We start from the raw sequence: 14900 nt of genomic DNA, 5'->3' as shown, positions 1-14900 counted from the left end.
TGAAAATATAGGTTTTCGAATATGCTGAATCTATAGCAAGTATTCCTGAAAGCCTATCTCTCTCCGTTCAGATTTTCATCTTGAAAATGGCATTTTTCAAAAGTTGCAAATTTCAATCTGCAATATCTCTTGTTATATTCGTCTGATCCAATTGGGATTTCCGGTTTCGTAATCAGCATTGATCAGGCTCCCGTTCCAGCTCAACAACTAAATATCGAAAATCTCGATTTTTTGGGTCAAAAAGGAGCAAGGGCTTAGACCCCCATAAAATGACCTATTTGCACCTCTGCATAAAAATCAGGGTGTCCTACTACTGTCTTAGGATATGGAGTGTATAGTACTTACTTTTTTGATTCAACCAAACCTAACAGTTGATTATTCAATAGAGAATTGCACTCCAGAGAGCAGTTCAAAGTGATCTGGAAAATGAAAAATGGAAAAACAATAAATTCGATTTCTCTTCAAACGAAGTCAGATATTTGAAAGTTTGATATGAAAGTATAGGTGTTCAAATAAGCTGAATCCATTGCGAGCATTCTCAAAAGCCTATCTCTCACCGTTCATATTTTCATTTTGGAAATGTCATTTTTCAAAAGTTGAAAATTTCAATCTGCAATATCTCTTGTTATATTCGTTTGATCCAATTAGGATTTCCGGTTTCGTAATCAGCATTGATAAGGCTTCCATTCCAGCTCGAAAACTAAATATCGAAAATCTCGATTTTTTGGGTCAAAAATGAGCAAGGGCTTAGACCCCCCTTAAATGACCTATTTGCTCCTCTGCATAAAAATCAGGGTGTCCTACTACTGTCTTAGGATATGGAGTGTATAGTACTTACTTTTTTGATTCAACCAAACCTAACAGTTGATTATTCAATAGAGAATTGCACTCCAGAGAGCAGTTCAAAGTGGACTGGAAAATGAAAAACGGAAAAAAAAATAAATTCGATTTTTTTTTTTAACAAAGTGAGATATTTGAAGGCTTGGTATGAAAATGAAGGTTTTCAAATACGCTGAATCTATTGCGAGCATTCCCGGAAGCCTATCTCCCACCGTTCAGATTTTCATTTTGGAAAAGTCATTTTTCAAAAGTTGCAAATTTCAATCTGCAATATCTCTTGTTATATTCGTCTGATCCAATTGGGATTTCCGGTTTCGTAATCAGCATTGATCAGGCTTCCATTCCAGCTCAAAAACTTAATATCGAAAATCTCGATTTTTTGGGTCAAAAATGAGCAAGGGCTTAGACCCCCCTAAAATGACCTATTTGCTCCTCTGCATACAAATCAGGGTGTCCTACTACTGTTTTAGGATATGGAGTGTATAATACTTACTTTTTTGATTCAACTAAACCTAACAGTTGATGATTCTATAGAGAATTGCACTCCAGAGAGCAGTCCAAAGTGAACTGGAAAATTGAAAATCGAAAATCAATAAATTCGATTTTTTCTTAAACGAAGTCAGATATTTGCAGGTTTGGTATGAAAATAAAGGTTTTCGAATACGCTGAATCTTTTGCGAGCATTCCCGAAAGCCTATCTCCCACCGTTCAGATTTTCATTTTGAAAATGTCATTTTTCAAAAGTTGCAAATTTCAATCTGCAATATCTCTTGTTATATTCGTCTGATCCAATTGGGATTTCCGGTTTCGTAATCAGCATTGATTAGCCTTCCATTCCAGCTCAAAAACCAAATATCGAAAATCTCGATTTTTTGGGTCAAAAATGAGCAAGGGAGACCCCCCTAAAATGACCTATTTGCTCCTCTGCATAAAAATCAGGGTGTCCTACTACTGTCTTAGGATATGCAATGTATGGTACTTACTTTTTTGATTCAACCAAACCTAACAGTTGATGATTCTATAGAGAATTGCACTCCAGAGAGCAGTTCAAAGTGAACTGGAAAATTGAAAATCGAAAATCAATAAATTCGAATTTTTTTTTAAACAAAGTCAGATATTTGAAAGTTTATCATGAAAATATAGGTCTTCAAATAAGCTGAATCCATTGCGAGCATTCTGGAAAGCCTATCTCTCACCGATCAGATTTTCATTTTGGAAATGTCATTTTTCAACAGTTGAAAATTTCAATCTGCAATATCTCTTGTATATTCGTCTGATCCAATTGGGATTTCCGGTTTCGTAATCAGCATTGATAAGGCTTCCATTCCAGCTCAAAAACTAAATATCGATAATCTCGATTTTTTGGGTCAAAAATGAGCAAGATAAGATAAGATAAGATAAGATAATTTATTGGTGCTACTTTACAAAATACACTGTATTGCACAAGTCATATTTCAAACTAGGAATAGGATGATTTAACCATCTCATATCACAGTCAAAAATTATATAAAAAACATTTAACAAGAATAAAAAAACACCTGGACACTACAAATTTGGGAGGACACAATATACCATTCCAATCAAAAATAAGGAATATAGTAAATATTCAATAATTTATTTCAAAAGATGTCAGGTCACTGGACAAGAACTCCTGCACACTCCAAAATGCATTTGTCGTCAATATTTCATTGATTCTTTTGTTGAATTCTTTAGGATTGAGCCTCTTAACCTCCACAGGTAACTTACTGAAAAGTTTATGAGAGATGAAATTGGGACCATTCTTCGATTTTTCAAGTCGCATATACTTGGATTTTATATTATTTCTGTATCGTGTGTGATAATCATGGGTGTCCCCATATTTGGGGAGATCCCTGATATTATTATATGCATAGACAAGGCATTCATGAATGTATATAGATGGAAAAGTGAGAATCTTTAGTTCTTTGAAAGCGCTCAAGCAATCATCCCTATATCCCAGACCAGCCACTATTCTAACCGCTCTTCTCTGCAGTCTGAAAATTTTCTCCCTACTGGAACAGTTACCCCAGATGAGTACACAATATCGCAGGTGTGATTCGATGAGGCTGTGATAGGCAACCTTAACAACCTTCTTGGATACAATGTTAGCTAAGTTACGTAGTAGAAAGATATTCTTGGTCACCTTTGACGCTGTTTCATTGCCATGAGGAATCCATGTGAGACCAGAGTCCAGATGAACTCCCAGAAACTTTATCGACTCATTGGCATTATGATCTTTAAGTCCTCTTAAGTTGAACAACATGGTGTCAGTCTTCTCTTCATTACAAACAAGCTTGTTCAGTGCGGACCACTCCTTATCCCTTAATTCTGCTGCACACGCCAGCTGCTCAGCTCCTCGCATCTCCTTATGCTCCACAGTTATTCCCGAGTCATCCGCCCATAAGAGATGTTCGTAGGCCGCCATGAAAAAAGAAAAATCGTTCATAAAGATTATGAATAGTAGGGGTCCTAATATAGAACCCTGTGGCACCCCAAGACTTAATTGACCCTCTGTGGACCAAGTATTGTTGCAGAAAACCCTCTGTGTTCTGTTGAAGAAATAGGACCGAATGAGTGCGAGACCAACCTCGTCAAAACCGTATTTCGAAAGCTTGTCAACAAGAGCCTGCGGCGGTACGCAGTCGAAAGCTCGGCTCAGGTCTAAAAATATTGATAGTGAAAGCGAACCCCTCTCAAAACAATCCAGCGTGTACTCAACAAACCGCATTACAGCATCACATGTACTTGACCCTCTTCTATATCCGTATTGGTTCCTGTGAAACAAATTTTCTTTCTCAAAATAGTTCATTATCTGCACGCAGATGATCCTCTCGAAGACCTTTGAGAATATAGGGAGTAAGGAAATCGGTCTATAGTTTTTTTTATCATTCTTATCTCCCTTTTTGTGTATTGGGATTACCTTCGCCACCTTCAGACAATCTGGGAAAACCCCCTCCTTAATGCAGCGGTTTATTATCTTAGTGAGAGGCCCCACTATATGATTTATATTTCTTTTCAAAAGTGTTATTGACAGACCGTAGTAGTCCCTGGATTTACTCCCCTTCAGCGAATTTATTATATCCCTTGTATTGTTAAATGATACTTCATGAAATTGAAAATCATCTGCACGCCGATAATTTGCTTCCACGGATATCCCAGGCCCTGAAATATCAATATTCGGCAAATTATTCACCAGTTCATGTGGCAATGAAACAAAGTAGGAGTTCAACTCCTGTGAGCTCAAGGGTATAGACGAAACCACCTCTGACCGCCTCTTACTATTTATTATTTTCCACATATTCTTGCTAGGGTTACTGGAAGCTTGCTAAGCTTGCTAAGCAACTATTGAATCAATTCGAACCAAATCTTGAAACTGCACATAGTTTTCGGATTGAGATGCACATGTTGAATTTCAGTTCGATAGTTCAGATAGGAATTGAGATTTCAGTGGTCAATTCGGCAAAGTGTGATGTCAATTCCTCGAAAACTGTTGGATCAATTCCAACCAAATCTTGAAATTTTACACAGTTTTCGAATTGAGATGCACATGTTGAATTTCAGTTCGATAGTTCAGATAGGAATTGAGATTTCAGTGGTCGAATCGACAAAATATCATTTCAATTCCTAAGGAACTATTGGATCAATTCGACTCAAATCCCGAAACTGTACACAGTTCTTGATTTGAGATGTACATGTTGAATTTTAGTTCAATAGTTCAGATAGGAATTGTGATTTCAGTGGTCAATTCGGCAAAGTGTCATATCAAATCCTCGAAAACTGTTGGATCAATTCGAACCAAATCTTGAAACTTTACATTGTTTTCGGATTGAGATGCACATGTTGAATTTCAGTTCGACAGTTCTGATAGGAATGAAGATTTCAGTAGTCGATTCGGCAAAATATCATTTCAATTCCTGAGGTACTATTGGATCGATTCGAACCAAATCTTGAAACTGCACATAGTTTTCGAATTGAGATGCACATGTTGAATTTCAGTTCGATAGTTCAGATAGGAATTGAGATTTCAGTGGTCAATTCGGCAAAGTGTCATATCAATTCCTCGAAAACTGTTGGAGCAATTCGAACCAAATCTTGAAACTTTACATTGTTTTCGGATTGAGATGCACATGTTGAATTTCAGTTCGATAGTTCTGATAGGAATGAAGATTTCAGTAGTCGATTCGGCAAAATATCATTTCAATTCCTAAGGAACTATTGGATCGATTTGAACCAAATCTTGAAACTGCACATAGTTTTCGAATTGAGATGCACATGTTGAATTTCAGTTCGATAGTTCTAATAGGAATGGAGATTTCAGTAGTCGATTCGACAAAATATCATATCAATTCCTGAGGAAATATTAAATCAATTCGAACCAAATCTTGAAACTGCACATAGTTTTCGGATTGAGATGCACATGTTGAATTTCAGTTCGATAGTTCAGATAGGAATTGAGATTTCAGTGATCAATTCGGCAAAGTGTGATATCAATTCCTTGAAAACTGTTGGATCAATTCGAATCAAATCTTGAAACTGCACATAGTTTTCGAAATGAGATGCATATGTTGAATTTCAGTTCGATAGTTCAGATAGGAATTGAGATTTCAGTGGTCTATTCGGCAAAGTATGATATCAATTCCTCAAAAGCTGTTGGATCAATTCGAACCAAATCTTGAAACTGCACATAATTTTCGAATTGAGATGCACATGTTGAATTTCAGATCGATAGTTCAGATAGGAATTGAGATTTCAGTGGTCAATTCGGCAAAGTGTCATATCAATTCCTCGAAAACTGTTGGAGCAATTCGAACCAAATCTTGAAACTTTACATTGTTTTCGGATTGAGATGCACATGTTGAATTTCAGTTCGATAGTTCTGATAGGAATGAAGATTTCAGTAGTCGATTCGGCAAAATATCATTTCAATTCCTAAGGATCTATTGGATCGATTTGAACCAAATCTTGAAACTGCACATAGTTTTCGAATTGAGATGCACATGTTGAATTTCAGTTCGATAGTTCTAATAGGAATGGAGATTTCAGTAGTCGATTCGACAAAATATCATATCAATTCCTGAGGAAATATTAAATCAATTCGAACCAAATCTTGAAACTGCACATAGTTTTCGGATTGAGATGCACATGTTGAATTTCAGTTCGATAGTTCAGATAGGAATTGAGATTTCAGTGATCAATTCGGCAAAGTGTGATATCAATTCCTTGAAAACTGTTGGATCAATTCGAATCAAATCTTGAAACTGCACATAGTTTTCGAAATGAGATGCATATGTTGAATTTCAGTTCGATAGTTCAGATAGGAATTGAGATTTCAGTGGTCTATTCGGCAAAGTATGATATCAATTCCTCAAAAGCTGTTGGATCAATTCGAACCAAATCTTGAAACTGCACATAATTTTCGAATTGAGATGCACATGTTGAATTTCACATCGATAGTTCAGATAGGAATGGAGTTTTGATTCGGCAAAGTATGATATCAATTCCTAAAAACTGTTGAATCAATTCGAACCAAATCTTGAAACTGCACATAGTTTTCGAATTGAGATGCACATGTTGAATTTAAGTTCGATAGTTCTGATAGGTATCGAGATTTCAGTGGACGATTCAACATAGTATCATTTGAATTCCTAAGGAACTATTGGATCAATACGACCCAAACCTCGAAACTGTACACAGTTTTCGAATTGAGATGCACATGTTGAATTTCAGTTCGATAGTTCAGATAGGAATTGAGATTTCAGTGGTCGAATCGACAAAATATAATTTCAATTCCTAAGGAACTATTTGATCAATTCGACTCAAATCCCGAAACTGTACACAGTTTTTGATTTGAGATGCACATGTTGAATTTTAGTTCAATAGTTCAGATAGGAATTGTGATTTCAGTGGTCAATTCGGCAAAGTGTCATATCAAATCCTCGAAAACTGTTGGATCTATTCGAACCAAATCTTGAAACTTTACATTGTTTTCGGATTGAGATGCACTTGTTGAATTTCAGTTCGATAGTTCTGATAGGAATGAAGATTTCAGTAGTCGATTCGGCAAAATATCATTTCAATTCCTAAGGTACTATTGGATCGATTCGAACCAAATCTTGAAACTGCACATAGTTTTCAAATTGAGATGCACATGTTGAATTTCATTTCGATAGTTCAGATAGGAATTGAGATTTCAGTGGTCAATTCGGCAAAGTGTGATATCAATTCCTCAAAAACTGTTGGATCAATTCGAACCAAATCTTGAAACTGCACATAGTTTTCGGATTGAGATGCACATGTCGAATTTCAGTTCGATAGTTCAGATAGGAATTGAGATTTCAGTGGCCTATTCGGCAAAGTATGATATCAATTCCTCAAAAGCTGTTGGATCAATTCGAACCAAATCTTGAAACTGCACATAATTTTCGAATTGAGATGCACATGTTGAATTTCAGATCGATAGTTCTAATAGGAATGGAGATTTCAGTAGTCGATTCGACAAAATATCATTTCAGTTCCTAAGGAACTATTGAATCAATTCGAACCAAATTTTGAAACTGCACATAGTTTTCGGATTGAGATACACATGTTGAATTTCAGTTCGATAGTTCAGATAGGAATTGAGATTTCAGTGGTCAATTCGGCAATGTGTGATATCAATTCATCGAAAACTGTTGGATCAATTCGAACCAAATCTTGAAACTGCACATAGTTTTCGAATTGAGATGCACATGTTGAATTTCAGTTCGATAGTGCAGATAGGAATTGAGATTTCAGTGGTCTATTCGGCAAAGTGTGATATCAATTCCTCGAAAACTGTTGGATCAATTCGAACCAAATCTTGAAACTGTACACAGTTTTTGATTTGAGATGCACATGTTGAATCTCAGTTCGATAGTTCAGATAGGAATTGAGATTTCAGTGGTCAATTCGGCAAAGTGTGATATCAATTCCTCCAAAACTGTTGGATCGATTCGAACCAAATCTTGAAACTGCACATAGTTTTCGAATTGAGATGCACATGTTGAATTTCAGTTCGATAGTGCAGATAGGAATTGAGATATCAGTGGTCAATTCGGCAAAGTGTGATATCAATTCCTCGAAAACTGTTGGATCAATTCGAACCAAATCTTGAAACTTCACATAGTTTTCGAATTGAGATGCACATGTTCAATTTCAGTTCGATAGTGCAGATAGGAATTGAGATTTCAGTGGTCAATTCGGCAAAGTGTGATATTAATTCGAAAACTATGTGAAGTTCCAAGATTTGGTTCGAATTGATCCAACAGTTTTCGAGAAATTTATATTAAACTTTGCTGAATTGACCAATGATATCCCAATTCCTATCTAAACTATCGAACTGAAATTCAACATGTGCATCTCAATTCGAAAACTGTGTACAGTTTCGAGATTTGGGTCGAATTGATCCAACAGTTCCTTGGGAATTTAAATGATATTTTGTCGAATCGACCACTAAAATCTCAATTCCTATCGAAACTATCGAACTGAAATTCAACATGTGCATCTCAATCCGAAAACTATGTGCAGTTTCAAGATTTGGTTCGAATTGATCCAACAGTTTTCGAGGAATTGATATCACACTTTGCCGAATTGACCACTGAAATCTCAATTCCTATTAGAACTATCGATCTGAAATTCAACATGTGCATCTCATTTCGAAAACTATGTACAGTTTCGAGATTTGGGTCGAATTGATCCAACAGTTCCTTGGGAATTTAAATGATATTTTGTCGAATCGATCACTAAAATCTCAATTCCTATCAGAACTATCGAACTGAAATTCAACATGTGCATCTCAATCCGAAAACTATGTGCAGTTTCAAGATTTGGTTCGAATTGATCCAACAGTTTTCGACTAATTGATATCACACTTTGCCGAATTGACCACTGAAATCTCAATTCCTATCTGAACTATCGAAATGAAATTCAACATATGCATCTCATTTCGAAAACTATGTGCAGTTTCAAGATTTGGTTCGAATTGATCGAACAGTTTTCAAGGAATTGACATCACACTTTGCCGAATTTACCACTGAAATCTCAATTCCTATCTGAACTATCGAACTGAAATTCAACATGTGCATCTCAATCCGAAAACTATGTGTAGTTTCAAGATTTGTGTCGAATTGATCCAATAGTTCCTTAGGAATTGAAATGATATTTTGTCTAATCGACTACTGAAATCTCCATTCCTATCAGAACTACCGATCTGAAATTCAACATGTGCATCTCAATTCGAAAACTATGTGCAGTTTCAAGATTTGGGTCGAATTGGTCCAACAGTTTTTGAGGAATTGATATCACACTTTGCCGAATAGACCACTAAAATCTCAATTCCTATCAGAACTGTCGAACTGAAATTCAACATATGCATCTCATTCCGAAAACTATGTGCAGTTTCAAGATTTGGTTCGAATTGATCCAACAGTTTTCAAGGAATTGATATCACACTTTGCCAAATTGACCACTGAAATCTCAATTACTATCTGAACTATCGAACCGAAATTCAACATGTGCATCTCAATCCGAAAACTATGTGCAGTTTCAAGATTTGTTTCGAATTGATCCAATAGTTCCTTAGGAATTGAAATGATATTTTGACGAATCGAGTACTGAAATCTCCATTCCTATCAGAACTATCGAACTGAAATTCAACCTATGCATCTCATTTCAAAAACTTTGTGCAGTTTCAAGATTTTGTTCGAATTGAATCAACAGTTTTCGAGGAATTGATATCACACTTTGCCGAATTGACCACTGAAATCTCAATTCCTATCTAAACTATAAACTGAAATTCAACATCTGCATCTCAATACGAAAACTGTGTGAAATTTCAAGATTTGGTTCGAATTGAACCAACAGTTTTCGTCGAATTGATCCTAAGGAATTGAAATTATATTTTGTCGAATCTCAATTCCTATCTGAACTATCGAACTGAAATTCAACATGTCCATCTCAATTCGAAAACTGTGTACAGTTTTGAGATTTGGGTCGAATTGATCCAACAATTCCTTGGGAATTGAAATGATATTTTGTCGAATCTACCACTGAAATCTGAATTCCTATCAGAACTATCGAACTGAAATTCAACATGTGCATCTCAATCCGAAAACTATGTGCAGTTTGAAGATTTGGTTCGAATTGATCCAACAGTTTTCGAGGAATTGATATCACACTTTGCTGAATTGACCACTGAAATCTCAATTCCTATCTGAACTATCGAACTGAAATTCAACATGTGCATCTCAATTCGAAAACTGTGTGGAGTTTCAAGATTTGGTTCGAATTGATCTAACAGTTTTCGAGAAATTGATATCACACTTTGCCGAATCGACTACTGAAATCTCCATTCCTATTAGAACTATCGATCTGAAATTCAACATGTGCATCTCCATTCGAAAATTATGTCAAGTTTCAAGATTTGGTTCGAATTGATCCAACAGTTTTCGAGGAATTGATATCACACTTCGCCGAATTGACCACTGAAATCTCAATTCCTATCTGAACTATCGAACTGAAATTCAACATGAGCATCTCAATTCGAAAACTGTGTGAAATTTCAAGATTTGGTTCGAATTGAACCAACAGTTTTCGAGGAATTGATATCACACTTTGCCGAATTGACCACTGAAATCTCAATTCCTATCTGCACTATCGAACTGAAATTGAACACGTGCATCTCAATTCGAAAACTATGTGAAGTTTCAAGATTTGTTTCGAATTGATCCAACAGTTTTCGGAGGAATTGATATCACACTTTGTTGAATTGACCACTGAAATCTCAATTCCTATCTGAACTGTCGAACTGAAATTCAACATGTGCATCTCGATTCGAAAACCATGCAGTTTCAAGATTTGGTTCGAATTGATCCAATAGTTCCTTAGGAATTGAAATAATATTTTGTCGAATCGACTACTGAAATCTCCATTCCTATCAGAACTATCAATATGAAATTCAACATGTGCATCTCAATTCGAAAACTATGTGCAGTTTCAAGATTTGGGTCGAATTGGTCCAACAGTTTTTGAGGAATTGATATCACACTTTGCCGAATAGACCACTGAGATCTCAATTCCTATCTGAACTATCGAACTGAAATTCGACATATGCATCTCAATTCGAAAACTATGCGCAGTTTCAAGATTTGGTTCGAATTGATCCAATAGTTCCTTAGGAATTGAAATAATATTTTGTCGAATCGACTACTGAAATTTCCATTCCTATCAGAACTATCGATCTGAAATTCAACATGTGCATCTCAATTCGAAAACTATGTGCAGTTCCAAGATTTGTTTCGAATTGCTCCAACAGTTTTCGAGAAATTGATATCACATTTTGTTGAATTGACCACTGAAATCTCAATTCCTATCTGAACTGTCGAACTGAAATTCAACATGTGCATCTCAATTCGAAAACCATGTGCAGTTTCAAGATTTGGTTCGAATGGATCCAATAGTTCCTTAGGAATTGAAATAATATTTTGTCGAATCGACTACTGAAATCTCCATTCCTATCAGAACTATCGATCTGAAATTCAACATGTGCATCTACATTCGAAAACCATGTGCAGTTTCAAGATTTGGTTCGAATTGATCCAACAGTTTTCGAGGAATTGATATCACACTTCGCCAAATTGACCACTGAAATCTCAATTCCTATCTGAACTATCGAACTGAAATTCAACATGTGCATCTCAATTCGGAAACTATGTGCAGTTTCAAGATTTGGTTCGAATTGATCCAACAGTTTTCGAGGAATGGATATCACACTTTGCAGAATTGACCACTGAAATATCAATTTCTATCTGAACTATCGAACTGAAATTCAACATGGGCATCTTCCTAAAGAACTATTGGATCAATTCGACCCAAATCTCGAAACTGTACACAGTTTTCGAATTGAGATGCACATGTTCAATTTCAGTTCGATAGTGCAGATAGGAATTGATATATCAGTGGTCGATTCGACAAAATATCATTTCAATTCCCAGGGAACTGTTGGATCAATTCGACCCAAATCTTGAAACTGCGCATAGTTTTCGAATTGAGATGCATATGTCGAATTTCAGTTCGATAGTTCAGATAGGAATTGAGATCTCAGTGGTCTATTCGGCAAAGTGTGATATCAATTCCTCAAAAACTGTTGGACCAATTCGACCCAAATCTTGAAACTGCACATAGTTTTCGAATTGAGATGCACATGTTGAATTTCAGATTGATAGTTCTGATAGGAATCGAGATTTCAGTAGTCGATTCGACAAAATATTATTTCAATTCCTAAGGAACTATTGGATCAATTCGAACCAAATCTTGAAACTGCACATGGTTTTCGAATTGAGATGCACATGTTGAATTTCAGTTCGACAGTTCAGATAGGAATTGAGATTTCAGTGGTCAATTCAACAAAGTGTGATATCAATTCCTCGAAAACTGTTGGATCAATTCGAAACAAATCTTGAAACTTCACATAGTTTTCGAATTGAGATGCACATGTACAAAACTTGTATTGTTAAATGATACTTCATGAAATTGAAAATCACCTGCACGCCGATAATTTGCTTCCACGGATATCCCAGGCCCTGAAATATCAATATTCGGCAAATTATTCACCAGTTCATGTGGCAATGAAACAAAGTAGGAGTTCAACTCCTGTGAGCTCAAGGGTATAGACGAAACCACCTCTGACCGCCTCTTACTATTTATTATTTTCCACATATTCTTGCTAGGGTTACTGGAAGCTTGCTAAGCTTGCTAAGGAACTATTGAATCAATTCGAACCAAATCTTGAAACTGCACATAGTTTTCGGATTGAGATGCACATGTTGAATTTCAGTTCGATAGTTCAGATAGGAATTGAGATTTCAGTGGTCAATTCGGCAAAGTGTGATGTCAATTCCTCGAAAACTGTTGGATCAATTCCAACCAAATCTTGAAATTTTACACAGTTTTCGAATTGAGATGCACATGTTGAATTTCAGTTCGATAGTTCAGATAGGAATTGAGATTTCAGTGGTCGAATCGACAAAATATCATTTCAATTCCTAAGGAACTATTGGATCAATTCGACTCAAATCCCGAAACTGTACACAGTTCTTGATTTGAGATGTACATGTTGAATTTTAGTTCAATAGTTCAGATAGGAATTGTGATTTCAGTGGTCAATTCGGCAAAGTGTCATATCAAATCCTCGAAAACTGTTGGATCAATTCGAACCAAATCTTGAAACTTTACATTGTTTTCGGATTGAGATGCACATGTTGAATTTCAGTTCGACAGTTCTGATAGGAATGAAGATTTCAGTAGTCGATTCGGCAAAATATCATTTCAATTCCTAAGGTACTATTGGATCGATTCGAACCAAATCTTGAAACTGCACATAGTTTTCGAATTGAGATGCACATGTTGAATTTCAGTTCGATAGTTCAGATAGGAATTGAGATTTCAGTGGTCAATTCGGCAAAGTGTCATATCAATTCCTCGAAAACTGTTGGAGCAATTCGAACCAAATCTTGAAACTTTACATTGTTTTCGGATTGAGATGCACATGTTGAATTTCAGTTCGATAGTTCTGATAGGAATGAAGATTTCAGTAGTCGATTCGGCAAAATATCATTTCAATTCCTAAGGTACTATTGGATCGATTTGAACCAAATCTTGAAACTGCACATAGTTTTCGAATTGAGATGCACATGTTGAATTTCAGTTCGATAGTTCTAATAGGAATGGAGATTTCAGTAGTCGATTCGACAAAATATCATATCAATTCCTGAGGAAATATTAAATCAATTCGAACCAAATCTTGAAACTGCACATAGTTTTCGGATTGAGATGCACATGTTGAATTTCAGTTCGATAGTTCAGATAGGAATTGAGATTTCAGTGATCAATTCGGCAAAGTGTGATATCAATTCCTTGAAAACTGTTGGATCAATTCGAATCAAATCTTGAAACTGCACATAGTTTTCGAAATGAGATGCATATGTTGAATTTCAGTTCGATAGTTCAGATAGGAATTGAGATTTCAGTGGTCTATTCGGCAAAGTATGATATCAATTCCTCAAAAGCTGTTGGATCAATTCGAACCAAATCTTGAAACTGCACATAATTTTCGAATTGAGATGCACATGTTGAATTTCAGATCGATAGTTCAGATAGGAATTGAGATTTCAGTGGTCAATTCGGCAAAGTGTCATATCAATTCCTCGAAAACTGTTGGAGCAATTCGAACCAAATCTTGAAACTTTACATTGTTTTCGGATTGAGATGCACATGTTGAATTTCAGTTCGATAGTTCTGATAGGAATGAAGATTTCAGTAGTCGATTCGGCAAAATATCATTTCAATTCCTAAGGTACTATTGGATCGATTTGAACCAAATCTTGAAACTGCACATAGTTTTCGAATTGAGATGCACATGTTGAATTTCAGTTCGATAGTTCTAATAGGAATGGAGATTTCAGTAGTCGATTCGACAAAATATCATATCAATTCCTGAGGAAATATTAAATCAATTCGAACCAAATCTTGAAACTGCACATAGTTTTCGGATTGAGATGCACATGTTGAATTTCAGTTCGAGAGTTCAGATAGGAATTGAGATTTCAGTGATCAATTCGGCAAAGTGTGATATCAATTCCATAAACTGTTGGATCAATTCGAATCAAATCTTGAAACTGCACATAGTTTTCGAAATGAGATGCATATGTTGAATTTCAGTTCGATAGTTCAGATAGGAATTGAGATTTCAGTGGTCTATTCGGCAAAGTATGATATCAATTCCTCAAAAGCTGTTGGATCAATTCGAACCAAATCTTGAAACTGCACATAATTTTCGAATTGAGATGCACATGTTGAATTTCAGATCGATAGTTCAGATAGGAATGGAGTTTTGATTCGGCAAAGTATGATATCAATTCCTAAAAACTGTTGAATCAATTCGAACCAAATCTTGAAACTGCACATAGTTTTCGAATTGAGATGCACATGTTGAATTTAAGTTCGATAGTTCTGATAGGTATCGAGAT

At 35.8% G+C, this 14900-nt stretch overlaps 1 protein-coding gene across 1 annotated transcript in view; it reads right to left on the bottom strand.

The window, feature by feature from the left end:
- Positions 1-2446: 2446 nt before the first annotated feature.
- The window catches only part of LOC123320157, a 49560-nt gene continuing 37106 nt past the window's right edge, over positions 2447-14900 (bottom strand). Inside the window, exon 6 of the mRNA XM_044907394.1 lies at positions 2447-3632. Within this exon, the coding sequence (XP_044763329.1) occupies positions 2447-3632 (1186 nt within the window). The remainder of the gene's footprint in view (positions 3633-14900) is intronic.

This window comes from Coccinella septempunctata, chromosome 1 (genome assembly GCF_907165205.1).
Source record: "Coccinella septempunctata chromosome 1, icCocSept1.1, whole genome shotgun sequence".
NCBI lineage: Eukaryota > Metazoa > Arthropoda > Insecta > Coleoptera > Coccinellidae > Coccinella > Coccinella septempunctata.
This window is presented reverse-complemented; position numbering and strand designations above follow the sequence as displayed.